The sequence below is a fragment of the Mugil cephalus genome, chromosome 4 (assembly GCF_022458985.1).
Source record: "Mugil cephalus isolate CIBA_MC_2020 chromosome 4, CIBA_Mcephalus_1.1, whole genome shotgun sequence".
Classification (NCBI taxonomy): domain Eukaryota; kingdom Metazoa; phylum Chordata; class Actinopteri; order Mugiliformes; family Mugilidae; genus Mugil; species Mugil cephalus.
Window position 1 is genome coordinate 4,781,878 of NC_061773.1, and position 16,485 is coordinate 4,798,362.

The 16,485-nt window shown below is 41.6% G+C and overlaps 3 protein-coding genes across 4 annotated transcripts; 2 read left to right on the top strand and 1 right to left on the bottom strand.

The window, feature by feature from the left end:
- The first annotated feature begins 179 nt into the window (after positions 1 to 179).
- On the top strand, positions 180 to 4,124 carry rpusd4 (RNA pseudouridine synthase D4). Its single transcript, XM_047582884.1, has 6 exons — positions 180 to 692; positions 1,534 to 1,741; positions 1,831 to 1,924; positions 2,100 to 2,250; positions 2,965 to 3,062; positions 3,713 to 4,124. The coding sequence occupies exons 1-6, from the start codon at positions 293 to 295 to the stop codon at positions 3,914 to 3,916; spliced, it is 1,155 nt and encodes a 384-aa protein (XP_047438840.1). The 5' UTR covers positions 180 to 292; the 3' UTR covers positions 3,917 to 4,124.
- Positions 4,125 to 4,232: 108 nt separating this feature from the next.
- LOC125006641 (transcriptional regulator QRICH1-like) lies at positions 4,233 to 9,787 on the bottom strand. Its single transcript, XM_047582882.1, has 12 exons — positions 9,363 to 9,787; positions 8,439 to 8,698; positions 8,271 to 8,345; positions 7,533 to 7,670; positions 6,632 to 7,438; positions 6,345 to 6,504; positions 6,088 to 6,242; positions 5,884 to 5,998; positions 5,698 to 5,806; positions 5,459 to 5,610; positions 5,277 to 5,367; positions 4,233 to 5,189 (listed from the first exon to the last, which is right to left on the bottom strand). The coding sequence occupies exons 2-12, from the start codon at positions 8,685 to 8,687 to the stop codon at positions 5,000 to 5,002; spliced, it is 2,241 nt and encodes a 746-aa protein (XP_047438838.1). The 5' UTR covers positions 8,688 to 8,698; positions 9,363 to 9,787; the 3' UTR covers positions 4,233 to 4,999.
- Positions 9,788 to 11,150: 1,363 nt separating this feature from the next.
- On the top strand, positions 11,151 to 15,595 carry LOC125007001 (proline-rich transmembrane protein 3-like). Of its 2 annotated transcripts, XM_047583553.1 has the most exons (3): positions 11,151 to 11,346; positions 12,362 to 12,874; positions 13,365 to 15,595. In XM_047583553.1, the coding sequence occupies exons 2-3, from the start codon at positions 12,385 to 12,387 to the stop codon at positions 14,969 to 14,971; spliced, it is 2,097 nt and encodes a 698-aa protein (XP_047439509.1). In that variant the 5' UTR covers positions 11,151 to 11,346; positions 12,362 to 12,384; the 3' UTR covers positions 14,972 to 15,595. The 2 variants fall into 2 exon arrangements, with proteins under 2 accessions (XP_047439509.1, XP_047439508.1); XM_047583552.1 differs by lacking the exon at positions 11,151 to 11,346 and having other exon boundaries at positions 12,268 to 12,874.
- The last annotated feature ends 890 nt before the right edge of the window (positions 15,596 to 16,485 follow it).

Genomic DNA, 16,485 nt, shown 5'->3' on the forward strand with positions numbered 1-16,485 from the left:
GTGAAGGCAGATATGACGGCATACTACAGGAAGTTGGTTTTAGTTTTTTATTCACTGTAATAGGATTTTGTTGCTGATTAGTTTGTAAGAGAATGTTGATAATAATACAAAACACAATGGTTGATTTGAGTTAAACAATTAAAGCAAACAACAATTAAATATTGTTTACTTTATCCGTTTTTTTCCAGAAAGGTATGACCCGGAAGTCGTTGGGCAGCGTGTTTCCTGCAAAGTTCAGGGTTATATTATATGTCCATCTCATGTGCACTGTTTAGCTGCACGCTGTGCCACAATGAACAGCTGTAGAAGGATAGCTTGTATGTGTGACATGAACCACCTCTTCTCTCGGATCAGACCACGGGCAGACTGCCTCCGGACCCCGGCGGCAGCACTGACCCTCAGCCGGAGTCAGACCACCGCCGCCCCACACTCTCCAGGCTCTGACACCGGTGACAAGCCCCGGCTGAGAGCGATCGACCTGGCCCGGAAAATCCGGCAAAACAGGGCGAAGACAAAGACTACAGAGGCTCCTATGTCCGCCCAGCAGAAGAGGGTGTCGGAGCTGAAACGGTTCAGTCAGCAGCTACAAAATGTTCACCCCAACGTGTTGGCCAAACACCTCCACAAGAGCGTGCTGTACCGGGACAAAGATGTAGTTGTCATCAACAAACCCTATGGTGTCCCTGTCAGAGGTAAGCAGCCAAGAGTTAAATAGAATCGCAAAACAGATCAGTTTAAAAGGAAAATAAGGACTATGATGTCAGGGTGCTGTGCTGTGAGATAAAATATTATAAAAATAAAAGTTGTTTTTTTTCCTTCCAATGTCATAACTTCATGTTTCCCCGTTGTGTTTCATCTTACTTTAAATACTCAGTGTTTTTTTTTTTTAAGACATTTAGTTCAAAAGCACCCACATATTCAGCTTGAGAGTTTGTCTTTGTGACATAAGTTCAATAGAATGAACTCCAATCAATTCTGTCTGTAAATCAAATACTTTTTTGTTTCAGATTAACTAGACATTTTCTCTGACATGTTATAGACCCAAAGATTATTCTGCAAATGAATGAATAATGTAAACAAACATGTATTGAATCATTGTATCTGCCAACACACACAACCTGAGCCCCCTGAGCATTAGAAATGCTGTACTGTAATATCAGGTTTGTGGTTATTTGAGTTAGTAAAGTCTTTCTGCCAGCTGCATATTGGATTTTCTTTCATGGGGTTGGTCCCAGATTTAAGGAGTTTCGGAAACACTGAACACAACCTGTCATAGTCAAAGTCACTGGTATCACATTTTCCCCATGCTGTTGTGAATCAGGATTTTTATCCACTGCACTGCTGATTGGACAAATGCACAAATAAGGTGTTGTGGAGTTCCAAGTGAGGTGCTTGATTAGTGTCAAGTCTTTATATATACACACCTTGTGTCATTGCAGCATCAGTATTGTAGTGAGGTACTATGACAACATATTTTGGATAATATCATATATCATGCTGAAGCTTATGTTTACATTTGTTGCCCTTTCTCAGAAGACTCAAGCATCACTTCCATCTGCTCTGTGCTTCCTGTTCTCTCCAAAATGATGGATGGGATGAAGATAAATTCTGACTCTATGCTGTTCCCCACTCTGGGTCTGGAGAAGGACTCATCAGGAACTCTACTGTTGGCCAGGAGTGAAGAAGTAGCAGAGCATATACTCACCCTGGATAGAAATAACCAATTGGAAAAGAGATACTGGTGAGATGATGGTGATAAATAAGTGTTTTTTTGTGTGTGTGTCCATGTAGTCACAATATGTCTTTCACTTCCCCGCTGTTCTTCTCCAGGGTTGTTACAGTGGGTGTTCCTGTGCCATCTGAAGGATTTATTGACATTCCTCTCATAGAGAAGGCAGTCCCAGGTCCTCAGTCACACTACAAGGTATTTCTTCTTCTATGGTTTTGTTGGTGCAATAGTTAATCAACTGAGAAAAATATCAACATTTTTTGCTGTTGTTTACACTGAGTTGTTGAACTATGTTGGTTTTTCACCACTGTCTCCAGTGTTGGTGCTGATGAACTCTTCTCAAGTCTCTTAATATTCACTTTAATTTCAGATGGCATTAAGTCCTGTTTTTAAAATGAATGAAGCAGGCGACGGTATAACCAAAGTCCGAACCAGTCGGCAAGCCCATCCTGCAGTCACCAAGTACAGAGTCCTGGACAGCAGCAGTGGCTGCAGCCTTGTGGAGCTCCAGCCTGTTACCGGTGAGAAGACAGCTTTTGTGAACTTGTGATTATGAAATTATTTCTGGATGAATTTTCTTCACATGTCTGTTATCTATAAAAAAAAAAAATAAAAAAAAAAAAGGTGGCAACTGGACTTGTTAAGAGTTTTCTTGTAGGCATTTCACCATCTGTCAAGTACTTTCTTTTAAATGACTGGTGGGGAGTCTTTATTTGTTTCACAGACCAGGGTGTGAATGGGGGTGAAACCTTTTAGGAACAACTACAAGTGCCTGAAAAATATAATAATCCAGTATTCCAGTTATATAGAGATGACTTCTTCTGCTCCTCTTATAGACCATCTTTCTTCTCTAACTAAAATGCTAAGAGTGTCACTTGTGCCTCGGGTCTAGACGGACTGCCGAGTCCTGACCAGAGGAGCTGGCTTTCTTGTGTCAAATCATTCACCAGTGTATCGGTCTAAGCTTTCCTCAATCCACTGAACTGTATAAACTATATTGCCTGGGGTGAGTTTCTGATACCCCAGCAATATATCTAGCGAGGTATAATATTTTCTTATTATCTGAATCTCTGTCTGTTCTGAATTTTCTATTAATGTTTTTGACAAAAGCCCAGTTTAGCACCCACATCTTCAAGAAATCTCAACAAGTCCACTTGCTTTTGTTTTAGCCTCTTTTTATGGTTATAGTAAGACCTGGATTACTGAGAGTCTTCGTGTCTTCCTTGTGTCCGCAGGAGTGAAGCATCAGATGAGGGTTCATATGGCGTATGCTCTGGGATGCCCCATTCTTGGTGACCATAAATATTCCCACTGGAGTAAACTGGCTCCCCAGGTAAAACACATTTACAACGATCCACAGAGAACAGGGCGACTTCAAAACAATCAGGACTGATATCACATTGTGGCAGATAAAGGAGGTTTCTATTACTATGTGACAAATGCTGCATTATACCTACAGAAACTATGCTGACATCAAAACCTAGACTCACTGATATTAACAATCCTAGTGCTGGTCTGTATAGTTACATACATGCATGAAGGGCCCATCACCTCTATCCCTTTGTTAGCTGTTGACAGATCAGTGCGTATGCTTCCTAATTTATGATTTAAATGTTTGGAAGCTTAATATGAGCATGAAGATAGTCTCTGTGATTTTCTTGCTGTTAATCTAATATAACTAACACAGGGGCCTAGGATGTCTTTTTACCTCCCTGACATGTAACGTCAAATTTAGGTTTGCGTTTTATTGTACACATTTAACATTCACAGCTTTTGCCTTGTTTCATCAAACGCCACCATCAGAAGCCAAACCGACCCCTTTTTTGAATCCGATCGCTCATATTCAAAGTTAATTCATTCAAATGTTAATTGTGGAATTAGAGGTTTGCTGTTGCTTATTACATATATATGGAAGGAACAAGAAGAACCACAGCTCTGCAAGTGTCTCCAATTTCGACTAAGTGGTACATTTTGATTCCACAGAAATTACCCGAACGCGTGTTGGGAAAGCTTGGACTGGAACAGAGCAAGAGCCGTCACCTCCCTCTCCATCTGCACGCTAGACAACTAATTCTGCAGGGAACCAGCCAAGACGACGTTAACGTGACCTGCCCGCTGCCAAAATACTTCACGCAAACACTGGGTCGATTGCATTTAATGTTTTCTGATGAAAAAGATGATAAATGACCGTCTCCTTGGTCAAAACAATCTTATCAGCATAGTTGTGAGAAGCGATAACCATTTAAATTAAATGGGGAATTAAATGCTGCATTATTGCAGTGCTGATATGAAACATTATCGAGCACAGAAGCCTCTTTGTGAAGATGAAATGTTACCCAGTATGTTCTTAGAAAGCTATAAAAAAATTTCTATAAATAAACGAACTGTATTCGGACTGTTTGTTCGTGTACGTCATTTCGTGGGAGGTATTATTTGAATAAGTAAGGCCACAACTTACACAGTGCTCATGACTTCTCCTGACATGAATCTTGATACAAGTATGTTGCCGTGTGCATATTCTTTTTAATAACCTACACACATACATGGAGGAATGAGTTGGCAAAAAAAAAATCCTTGATGAGTTTTCAACTACTAGCTCAACCTGAGAAAAAAATATCTCCTCAATGACTACAATATAGCACTTGACCATGTGAATATGTTGAGGTTCAACTCACTCAGAGATCCACAGGCATAAATTATGAAGTCATTTTTGAAAAAACAGGCACAAGTTTTTCAGCTTTGAACATATCAATACATGATCCAAAATGAAGCCAGAATACAAAAATTGTGGTCCCTGCAAATTGTCTTGTTTGGAGTTTAATGTTTCATAGTGGAACCTCGACAGGAACTAAGACTTGGTTAAAGGTTGGTGGGGATAAGAAGTGAAAGATTAAATATATATATATATATATATGTATACGTGTGTGTGTCATACTGACTGTCTATTACATGAAAATGTACCTCTGCTCAGCTGAGAGGAGTTTTTAGCCAGCAGTGATGACACTCAGACCTTTTTAACTTAAAGGTTCAAAAGTTTCAGCGATTGCTTACAAAGATAGATAAAGAAACAGTCCAACTCGTTAGAGGAAAACAAATCATCAGAGAAAAATGGCGAGTGCAATCAGGTTACTCTCACCAGAAGAAAATGATTGTGTCAGATGTTGTTCCACTTTATTTGATGGCTATTGAGGTTTATAGAGTCAGGATGGGTACTGCATAGTCAACAAATATTGAGAACAAGTTCCCATCAGTCCAGTCAGTCCTCGCATTTTAGCTCACATTTTCTGGACCAGTGCAGATGATCTCCTGAATCTCTCGGATCACGAGGATGCGAGCCAGTATGTGTTCCACTTGCTGACTCGTGAGGGGCTGAGACGAGTACCACATCGGGCTGTTTGGTGCAACGACAGGCTCTGGGGTCATGTAGTATGCATCGTTACGTCCTTTGACACTCTGAGGACTGGAGCACAAGCAGTGAGGTGAGGGTTTTGCCGTAGATACCAACGGATAATTCAGTTCAGGATTTTAGCGATGAAGCTTCACTCACCATTTGAAGAGGTAAAAGTCGTACAGTTTAATGGGACAACGAAGAGGATTATCAGGGTCCTCGATCTGCTCTTCGTACATGTCATCGTTTCCTGAAAGAGGCATCACACACCCGGTCACCAACAGTAATTTACGCCACGCTTCATAGTAAAATGTTAGCACGGCTGTAACTGTACTGAGCACCTTTTTGTCCGGCACTGTGGGAACCTTGTCCCTTGAGAAGGCGAATACTGGTTGCTTTGTCCTTGGCGTTAGCAGGGTTCTTCCTTGAGTGTCGCAAGACCTTTGAGAAAGCTACTTTCATGTGCTGTTCAGGTGTTATCAGGCGGAAATACCTGTGAAAAACATTTTACCATATTGAGTATTTGAAATTCTTGCCTGTGTCATCAAAGATAACAAATCACCTTCATACAGAGACTTACTTAGTGTTGTAATACATTAGCGTCGTGAGCAATGTCGATGGCGAATGTGCACCGAGCTGTTTACACTCCCACAGCATCTCCTCCGTCACGTGACTTGGAATGATATAACCTGAGATGGAAGAATATCATGAGGAATTCTTTCCACGAAACAGTTACATAGATGTGTAAATGTTGATTCTGTCTTACCTAAAGGGTGGACACTGGGTTTCCAGTCATACAGTATTTTGTATAAACTCTCACAAAAACGTGTGTAATATGGATCGGAGAAAATATCATCCACACGTCCATTTTCAGAGAGATACTGGAAAAAGAAACCAAACCAGTAATTTAAGACAGTCTTTTTTTTTTTTTTTTTTAAATAATTTTCATGTTTGAGCATTTGATACTAACCTTCTGAATACACAAGAAAACATAGTACAGGACATCAGATGCATATTGTTCTTCCTCTGATCCTCGTGCCTCCCGAGTCATCAAGGAAAGACCCAGGTTTAGTTCAGCTACAGCACTGGACACCAAGTCCTCCTGAAAACGCAGTGGCTGACGGCCTGAATACAGACACAGAAAAGTAAGACACCGTTATGTTTGTGTTTTTACTATGAAGTGTTTATTATTTGTCTCTGTCTAAATTACCAGCCAAGTTTACTTACGTCCTATGGGAGCAAGTTTTTCCTTTTCCTGCTTGCTTAATTCAGCATTTTTTCGCTTCACCCAAAGGCGCCACACCTCCAGGCCCTCCTCTGGCTTTAGAGAGACAGGAACCAGAATCTCTGTAGGTGGTTCAGCATGAGCCTCTGTCTCTACTTGACCCTGTACAAAATCAAAATATAAACATCAAACTTTGTGTATTGCTCTTAGTATTTTGACCAGCTAAGTTCAAGTCATATTATTCTTGGTCAGAACAAATCATGACTGTAAAAAGAAAGTCTTTTCTAACCTGCAGATGGAGCTGCTGCTCTTGTCCCTCTTCACCTTGGCCCTGCTGTTGATTTGGGTCCCATATGTGTACCGACTGTGTAGTGTTGTAAGTCCCTCCTACAGTCTGCACTGCCAAAGGGATGTGAATGTTCCCATTCATGAACTGGGCTGGGAACAGGGTCTGTACTATTTCCTCCTGTGTTGCAGCTGAGGCCAAATGCATATCTGCAGACCTTGATGAGGGACTGGTGGACGCTTTGTCCTTGCCATTGGTGGTGGTAACTTGCACTGTGCTATATGACTCCTGTGGTATAGCAATGTGAGTTACTCCCTGCTGCTGTGGAGTGGAGTACACAGGGATGGTCCAGGTCTCACCCGTTGGACCAGTGATCGTTCCTGTAGTGCTGTACAGTTGGGCACTGTCAACGGTGAGCAAATCTGGTCGTAGGGACACGTAACTCTGCTGCTGCCCTTGAGGGATAGCTAGAACCGTAGCCACCTGCTGTCCCTGTGGCACAGCGTAGGACACTGCTAGAGGGACATCTACCTTGCGCTTCTTGGCAGGTTGGAGAACAGTTGCGACAGTGCCAGCCCTCCTCTCTGCCTCTCTGGGAGACTCCTGTTGATGGGAAGGAGACATGGCCTCTATGGTCTGGATCTGGATCTGTTGGCCACCTTGTAACTGAATGTGTTGGCCAGCCTGAAGTTGAATTTGCTGCCCCCCTGGCAGCTGAATATGCTGCGTTCCTTGTAACTGAATTTGTTGGCCGCTGGACAACTGGATTTGCTGTCCTCCAGCTACAGCTGCCAGCAACTGTGCCTGAATCTGTGAAGCACAGTTAGCATGGTCACAAAACAGCCATAATGGATCACCCAGATGCATATGACATGGGTGTAAATGAGTAAAACTGATATTGGACCTGTTGTTGCTGCTCCTCTGTGAGCTCTCCCGATTGGATAAACTGGGCTGTTGAGATTCCCTGTAAGTCCTGCTGAGAGGGAGAGGCCACCTGAAGGACCTGGCCGACTGTTTGGCCCTGCTGTTCCTGAATCTGAACCTGTCACAGAGGGAGGAGTGTGGAAAAATAAACAGTAATCATGTCAAGGAATTTCTTATCTCACTGCTCACTGGTACAGTGTGAAGGCATACATTTCTTTTTCTTTTTTTATGCCGAATGAAAACTGTAAAATCTTTTTTTCGTTAAATCTCCAAATGGACCCTGGTATTCATGAAGGTGGAGTTGCAATAAAAAAAAAACTATCAATAATGTGGCATGCATTGTGACAGCTTCAAATGTCACGATAAAGAAGCAGTGTGGATTTTTCTGTCTTCAGTCTCAGTCTTTAGTCATATTTATACATTTAACATCAGACGGTGACAGAATCAACTGCAGCAGTGAGAGAGAACATGAGAACATGCATTAAAGAAATAGTGCATGTCAGAATCACCTAAAAGCACTGAAAAAAGACTTACTCAAATAAAGCTGAAACTCTTCTCAGCAGCAAGTGGATCCAACAACAATGAATTTAACTTTATCTTAGTGACTCACACACCACACACCTCTTTGTTTTCCTCATGATGATGAGTAATGAAGGCATTTCTGGACCCTGGCCCCATCTGTCATGTGCAATCTAAAAAATACTGTGTATTAACTAACCTGTACTTCAAGCTGCTGTTCAGACCCTTGTTGCACAGACAGTTGGGGCGAAATCTCTGTTGAGGTCACCTGTACCTGTAATAAACACGTATACGATTGAAGTAGAACAGGCTGCACATCACCAAACAACAGCAACAGGGCAATTCAACAACAACCACGGTGTCTTACCGGGCAGGCCAGCTCTAGGAGCGATCCAGCCACCTCTGTGCTATCTGTGTAGATACAGTTGGCACCCTGCTGCTGGTACACCATGGCTGTAGTGGTGACGGCCCCTCCCTGCTGGCTGAACTCCTGCAGCACCTCAGGGCCCTTGGCAAGAGACTCCAGGAACTCCTTCATTCTGTGCTGAGGAACAGTACGGGCCTTCTGCCGCACATACTCATCAAAGGACACCACACCGCTCTCCTGCTCATTCATCGTCTCTGGACCTGGAATGATGATGATAACAATGATATTTCCTTTAAATTTACAGAATTAAATCAAAGTTTACACTGACTGTAAACACACAAGTAGGCTTTAGACTATTCCAATGAACCCTTTACCATCTATATTAGGATAAAGGCATCATAATAAGCTAAATACTGTATTTTAAAGCACGAGAGGACATAATAATATGATTTGTTCTCATGATAAAGTGCACTTTGGTTTGGAGCTAATGCAGCAACTCAAGTGTGTTTATTTATTAACTTAAAACGTTACAGTTACAGATTAGTTCAAGTCCAAATGTGTGCAACAAATAAGGTTAAATGTTTATGGAGCCACGGTCCAGGACGCAAACACTGTTTCTCAGACTTGGTGAATAAAGTGTGTATAAAGAGTGGCTACGGTACAACTAGTTGCTAGCATGCTAGCTTTCCAGTGTTAGCAAGGCTATGTTTTGTCACAGTCCACAAGAACCAATTGACTCTACTGTCGGATACCAATTAAATATGTACTGCAAATTATACAAATAAGCTACAACGGTTGTTCCGTATCATAAATTATTTTTAAAAAAACATCAATGCGACGCCCCGTCCATTGCAATATCCCAGTGCTAGCTAAACGCCGTGCTAATGCTAGCTTGCTAGCTAGCTCTGGATCCTGCCATGCTACCTTAAATAAAACGAAATCCTCTCCTTTCCGCCAAGGCACGGCGTTTAAAACTAAAAAGCCGATAAACGTCTCTCAGCTGCCACCAGCATGCCGTTCACCTCGCCACACTGAGCGGGTAGTGAACAAGGCTGAGGCCGGACTGCGGTGGGACGTTAACAGCAGGCGAGGTCTCTGACGTCTGCTTATTTCCAGGGCGAGCTCCGGGCTGCTCCGTCGATATGATGAAACAAGTTTACCACCTCCAGCCAAGGCAGGCGCGACGCTTATTTATCCCAGTAGACACCACGTAGCGAACCCCCATCCATACCAAGCACGAATACACACAAACTACTGCACCGTGTTTATCTAGTGAGGTATAAAATGACGGAAGTGTAGGCCCCGGTAACGGCGCGACTCCTCTCCAGGCTGCTCTTTCAGGTTACGGCCTGTCGCGTTGCCCTGATAACAGAGACCCATCCTGGGATCAACAGAAGCAACATGGTGTGACTCTCTGAAAACTGCTATATCAAAATTAAATCACTGGGAATTAACATGTAGTTAAAGGTATATTATGACAGGGGTTTCAACATTGTCTGTACAAAAGACAACCAAAATCTCTCACATCTGTATTAGGTAACTTGCAAACTTGATATGCACCTATTTATTATTTTTTATTATTTTTTTTTTCTTTTTACACTGAAAAACTAAGTGTAAAAACTCAAGTGAGGGTATGAACTGGTATGCTGACTTACACATAGATGTGAAAATGTTTTTGCTGAATTTTGCGGTTTGTTCACTTTTGTCTTTTCCCTTAGTCAAAACATATGCTGACAGCACAAGATAAAGATAATAGGGTTAATTTTCCTTGGTCAGGCTTCATTTTATGCAACTATGTCCCTAAAATGTTTGAATATAAACCAGAGACCTCTGAAAACAAAGTTGAACAATTTAAAATGAGATACATACACATGTGGAAACTGACACAGTGGTGAAATGCTTTTCAGGAGGTCTCTGATGAAGCCTGGTAAACATTTGAATGCATGTACCTTTAATAGAAATCTATCTTCCACAGTCTGCCTTAAAGAGCCAGGCATGCGCTGCTGAGGGCCTCCCCCTGCTCTCTCCACAACAAACTGCCTCTTGCCCTTCTTAAGGTGGACCAAGACAGATGCACTGTGTGCATAGGCTGTGTCCTGTACACACTGGACAGGAGACAGTTAATTCCCACACGCACTGTACACTGTTAATTAAACTCTCTGGTCATACTGATGATGGTAGTTGCAGCATGTGTATATAGATATTTTTTGTTCAATAAACATACATACTAGTAATTGAAAAGTCAAGATTTATCTTATTAGTGACTACCAATAATTTTAATCAATGATACAGTATGTGTAACATCCACTATCTTGTCAATAGTCAGTCTCAAGTTTGGAATAAGTTCATGCATACCATATAAAATGATGAGCTAGGAAGTTGGCATGAAACAACTTCTTTGTGCTTGTGTTTGGTTGGCTTCACAGTTTCTCTTCATGTGACTTTGTGCCGTTTTAAGAATCTTAATGTAATCCTTTGGAGAAGGGATTTACCTTTAAACAGCTGTTGCAGAGAGAGACTGGTGAGACACGTGGGCTTTTTTTGACCGCAAGTTACTTGCAAAAATTATTTTATTTTAAAAGTAAATGTTCATATATGAAGACAATAATCAGGAGGTTATTTATTTAAACAGATTTTTGTTTTGTTTTTTTAATCAAACAGATTGAGTGTTATTTTTAGGCTCCTGTTCTTTCTTTCTGCAGGTGAGATGGAATTATGCCAAGTAAGCAGCCGGTGCAGTAATAGGAATAAGACGTCAGCTTGAAGGCTGGATGACTGTGAGCATGCCTGTAAATTCACTGTGGTCAACCCTCGCTGTGATGCTCTTTTGGATGTTAAACACTCTTGTGCTGCAGCTAGAGTGCGACCCATGAAGCGCTAAAAGGAAGCAGAGCAGAAGAAATCACAGGTACCCCTGGTCTAATATATGGTATTATTGAGCATTTCAAATTCTTATAGTATGTACAATTACAATTTAATTAATATGAGTTGTATCCTGCTGATGGTTTAGTGAAGCTTCTCTCAAAATAATTTTGATTATGTAGCATTTCAAACCGCTTTGGATTTGAACAGTGCTAAAATGTTCAAATATATTTTTAAACTTGCATTTGATAATTCAAATTTATGTCACGCTGAAAATTATTTCTTTTATTTCTTTTAACGTTTTTCTTTTGTGTTTTTTTCTGAACATACAATGTGATACTAGTATATCCCTGAAGTGGCATTCCCAAAAAAAAAGCCAGGTCAGGCTGACTCATGCTGTGAGCTTCCACGTATTTGAGCATTGTATTTTTGCTGAGACCAACCATCCACAGATGTTATGCACTCCCTGGATTACTCAGGGGAATTATTGTTCTTATAGGATTTGAACACAAGATCAATTATCTGGGAATCTGTGTGGCTCTTAACCTCAACCTAACTTCTCATGTCTTTCTTCAGGCAACCTTTTCATAATTATAAAACAGGGCTCTGTATAAATACTTCATAAAGTTTCAAAACATAATCAGCTCTTCCTGTTTGCTGACAGATAATGAAATACACAGTGTTCCAGCATTCATGTGAATGTAACATCAGATTAGTCATATCCGATCATGTTCTAACCACTTTATGTCCAACATTTCTTATCTGTGTTTCCTATCAGTGTTTCCTGTAGACCTGGACTGCAAAGATAGTAATAAAACAAGAGAGTATTTGTGGTTTTGTGTTAGCTATATACACGTTAAATGATACGGTAAATGGAAAGGGACTAGGAAGGGAACTTTGAATGGCTGATATGAACATGACCAAGCAGGAGCAAAGAGTAAACTATTTTAATGCAGAGAACTGATTTTAAGTTAGGGATGAATATTTGTGATCCGTCCTTTAATGCCAAATGCTAAGCTGCTGCGAAACCAAGTCAATTCTCCACTCTCCCTTCTTTACAGATCTTTGGATTTTATTGTCCATAATGGCGTGTTCATCTTTGCTCTTCATTACACTAACTGTGTCTCTCTCTGCACTTGGGAACCTTCTTAAAACTTCACATTCTTCAGTCCAAGTAACTCAAAGTGCAGCCGGAAACAGCAGTGACTTGGACAGTTTATTCAGCCAAGTGATCTTTCATTCAGAGAGCTCTGTGGAGGGCAGTGGACATGACGCTGGCAGTACAGCATCACGTCAACTCATTGATCGACTCACTCCTAAGGGGCCTCAGGGAGCAAGCGATGAAAACCAGTCTACGTCTGGAATCCCATTAACTACAACACGGGCACTTATTCCACAGCACTCAGAGTTTCCTGACCAAGGAGCCGACAAAGTCAGTGCTTCAATTACAGGATACACTGACTCCATTTTAAGCAAAATCTCAGATGAAGCTTTCTTGGAAGGCAGCCACATAACAACTGAGGAACACTTAAAACAGAGTCATACATCCAGTGTGAAATATGACTTTCCTACTGGTGAGTAAATTTGTCATATTTGACTGAAGTAAAATGTTCTGGTACACTATTGATATTGAAATAATAACAATGTGAAACATATTTTCAGATGACTCAACTCTGAAATGTTTTTGGAAAGTTAATACTTTTAGTAAAACATATTGGATTTGTGGTTCCATGCACTGGTCAAACTGTACTGGTTAAAGTAGAATTGCATTTTGCTGTCTTGTTAGTCACTTTTAAGTGGTTTGTTTATCAAGAATAAAAGCTGAAATAAGGTCAAATGGACTGTAAAGGTTCTTGAAGAAATGTTTTGAGTGTTCTCCTTGTTTCAGCGTTTTTTTCTCTTTTTTTTTGTGGATCTATTATGACCTGGGTGAATGAAAACCTCCACAGACATATGTGGCGTGTTGATGATTAGATGAGGACACAGGGTTTATACTAACAACTAATCAAATAAAAATTTGTCATCAATTTCTCCTGCATTAAGAACCCTGTCTTTCTCTTTCAGGTTGGGACCGACCTAAAATCCATAGTCAAACCAATGTGTTTCCTTACACGACAAATCATAATCTGTCAGGACCTGGAGTCTTTAAAAACTTTAATGGCACCAGTCTGCTCTGGGACGACATGAGGCGCACGCTGGCGTTTGCCTGGGAACTGCATGTTTTTGGATCTGCAAGTCTCTTCACACTGATGACTGGCCTGGCAGTTTTGGGAGTGGCTGGAGCGTGCACCCTTCCTAACCCCCTCTGTTCTGCCCTGACCCAGGCAAATAGTCTCTTAATTATAGGTGGTTCTTTGCGATCCTTCCTCCTTCTACTTGATCCTTATGGTACCTGCCAGGTCTTGTCTCATGCCACTCTGGCGGCATTGCATAATGTTCCTCTGGTGCTTTTTCTGTGGGCACAGGTTGCCCTCACTCTGATCTCACTCCAAGGACTAAAGTTATTACTGTTCCCATTAAAAGTGCAACGCCCATGGGTGGTTGGAGGCCTCGCTATATGGCATTGCACTGCATTACTTGTAGCTGATTTATACTCTTCAGCTTTATCCCTTGCCCTCCCTCTTTTGCTGCAGACCCTCTCCCTGTGTTGGGGTCTCCCATTCTGCTTGGGGATCCTCACTATGTCCCTTTCCCACATACATCCCTTTTTAGGATCCTCGGTGCCACAGTGGATTCCTTCACAGGGGGCTGATAGGCGTGGAAAACGAGTCACTGCAGTATGTGCCTTTTTTGGGGTGCTGTGCTGCGGCCTTCAGACGTATAGTCTCTTCTGGCTTTATGGGCTACTGGGGAACTGGAGGCGCTTTGGCTGGGGCTGGTGGCTCAGTCAGTTTTGGGCCAGAATCCTTGAGGTAGCTTGGGGATTCTCTCTGCTTGTCCTGGGATCTTGGATCTTCTGGGCACCATCTAGAGGTAATTTAAAGGCCGATTGTGGACAGAGCAGAGGCGAAGTGCCTAGAAGGGTGGAGAGGAAAAACTTGTGGGATAGGCTCTTGGCCAGAGTACGCAAAGGCCCGCTGAGACAGTCTGAGAAAACCTGGGAAGACTTGATGCCAAATAACTGGACGAAGCATAACCTGACCAGAGCAGGTATCAGTAACAATGTAATGTGCCCATATGACGATCAGCCAACTACCATTATGCAAGAATACAGCAATGATCCTGTTAGCTGCAGCAGCTCTGACTCCCAGGCTGCATTATTGTGGCAAAAAATAGGCGAACGCGAGTGTGTTCTTTCAATTATAGAGTTTGACATGAGGCCCCCATCTCCGATCAACCTCAGGCGCAGCATTGACAATGCCCTTCATCATGGACAGCTTGTAGCAGGAGGTCTATTCACTCCTCCACCTCCCTCTTGGATTCACACAATGGGTAAAGACACCACTGACGGAGACGGTGGTCCAACAGCATTTTGTCCAGCTTATGTGAACTATGGGTGGATGCTGGACACAGAGTCTATTTCTGCGTCTCTAGATCATTTCCAAGCCAAAGAGGCAGTACAGTCACCCACAGCTACAACTGATTATAATGGCAGCAGAGGGTCTCCAGAAGAATTCTCAACAGTGATCTGTCAGCATGACTGGTCTGATGACGACATCACAGACCTCTAGGCTGTCCTCAACTGTGAGAGGACACAACGTCCTTCTCCAAATCAAGTGACACTGCTTATTTCAATTGTAAGGCTTCTGCAGGACTTCAGCAAACCTGTTTCACTGGTGTAGGTCTCAATATTTCAAATATTCAGCACAGCAGCTTGCATAGTATTTCACAAATATCCTCATTGATTTTACATGTTTTTTTTTAGAAGAGTCTTCAGCTGTATTTTCGTGTTTACATGTTTTGACACGTAAAGTGCATGACTGGAATAAGTTGGAAATGACAACACCTCATAGAGGATATTATGAACATTTGATGAGTATTTTGTTTCTTTATACCAGTGCTGTTTGTGGACAGACTTTATCAGAGTTTTCAATCAGTTTAAAATTTCCCATAGGACCACCCACAGCTCTCCCTCCCTTTGTTCCAGATATAAGGGATGCTTTCACTGTTTCATTTGTCAATAAAACAACTGAATTATCTACAACATTGACGGAGGCCATACGTAAAAATGTGAATTAATTAATGAAATGCGTGGTTCATTTTGAGTGAGGCTAAGTTTTACATTGTTTGAATGATATTTAAATTTGTTCATATTTTTTAACTAAAAAAACAGTTTTCAAATAAACTGATTTTAGAACATATATAGTGTGGTTCTTTCTTTCCTGGGACACTATTGGATACAAGTTACATCAATTATAAGCTGATAACTTGTAGTTCTCACTCTGGACCATCATCACTGGTCTCAGGTGTTCTCTCCTCAACGTGGCGCTGATTGATTGATCAAGCAATTAAGCAGTTTTCACTGTATAGCTATGTACGACGACTCAACGAGGTCACGATCTTGGCGAGTAGCCTAACAACAACTTTACGAAGTCACATCTCTAAAATGATCAACAGAGGTGTGATGTCTCTAAACACATACTTCACTGTGATGGCGACTCTAACGTCGTTCAAACTTTGTGACGGATAAGACGCGGGTGCTGTTGTCCAAAGCACTGCGCCTCAGAGTACGGTTTCCGGTGGGAAACCTGAGTTTGCGGCCCCTGCACGACTCTCTTTCTTGCCTTCACGTCTCAACAGCAGGGTGACCTAAATTCGACTCGCGGTAAATCTTGACTAAGATCATCTCGCGTGATCCTTTGGTTTTGTGCCTCGGAGTTGACACGCATTATCTGTGAGTTAGTGGCTGGTTTATTTTTAGACCGATCGAGAAGGTAAATGAATCACACTTAGTCTAGTTTATTTATTCCCCCTGATAAATAATGCAGTTATCTAATTCACGTTTATTTCATTTGGAGAACACAATAAAATTAAATACTTGTAGTGACGGTAATAACTCACTCTATTAATCTGGCAACTTCTCTGTAGGACTGTGTTTGAGCCTTGATTCTTGGGCCATGCTGAAGTAATCAAATCTCAAGTGAATGTGTTTTTTGTCTGTAGTTTTCGCTACATCTCAGGAAAAAAAAAGTATTTTTCGTATAAGATTTGCTGCCTTTATCCAGTGACTTGATATTAAAATTCT

Coding starts and splice junctions, on each gene's coding strand:
- LOC125006641 (XM_047582882.1), bottom strand. CDS start 8,687: ATGAATGAGCAGGAGAGCGGTGTGGTGTCCTTTGATGAGTATGTGCGG. Junction 6,505..6,631: donor AGCAGCAGCTCCATCTGCAG/GTTAGAAAAGAC, acceptor GATTTTGTACAG/GGTCAAGTAGAGACAGAGGC. Junction 5,807..5,883: donor ACCCAGTGTCCACCCTTTAG/GTAAGACAGAAT, acceptor CTTCCATCTCAG/GTTATATCATTCCAAGTCAC.
- LOC125007001 (XM_047583552.1), top strand. CDS start 12,310: ATGCTAAGCTGCTGCGAAACCAAGTCAATTCTCCACTCTCCCTTCTTT. Junction 12,875..13,364: donor GAAATATGACTTTCCTACTG/GTGAGTAAATTT, acceptor TTTCTCTTTCAG/GTTGGGACCGACCTAAAATC.
- rpusd4 (XM_047582884.1), top strand. CDS start 293: ATGAACAGCTGTAGAAGGATAGCTTGTATGTGTGACATGAACCACCTC. Junction 693..1,533: donor CTATGGTGTCCCTGTCAGAG/GTAAGCAGCCAA, acceptor GCCCTTTCTCAG/AAGACTCAAGCATCACTTCC. Junction 3,063..3,712: donor GGAGTAAACTGGCTCCCCAG/GTAAAACACATT, acceptor TTGATTCCACAG/AAATTACCCGAACGCGTGTT.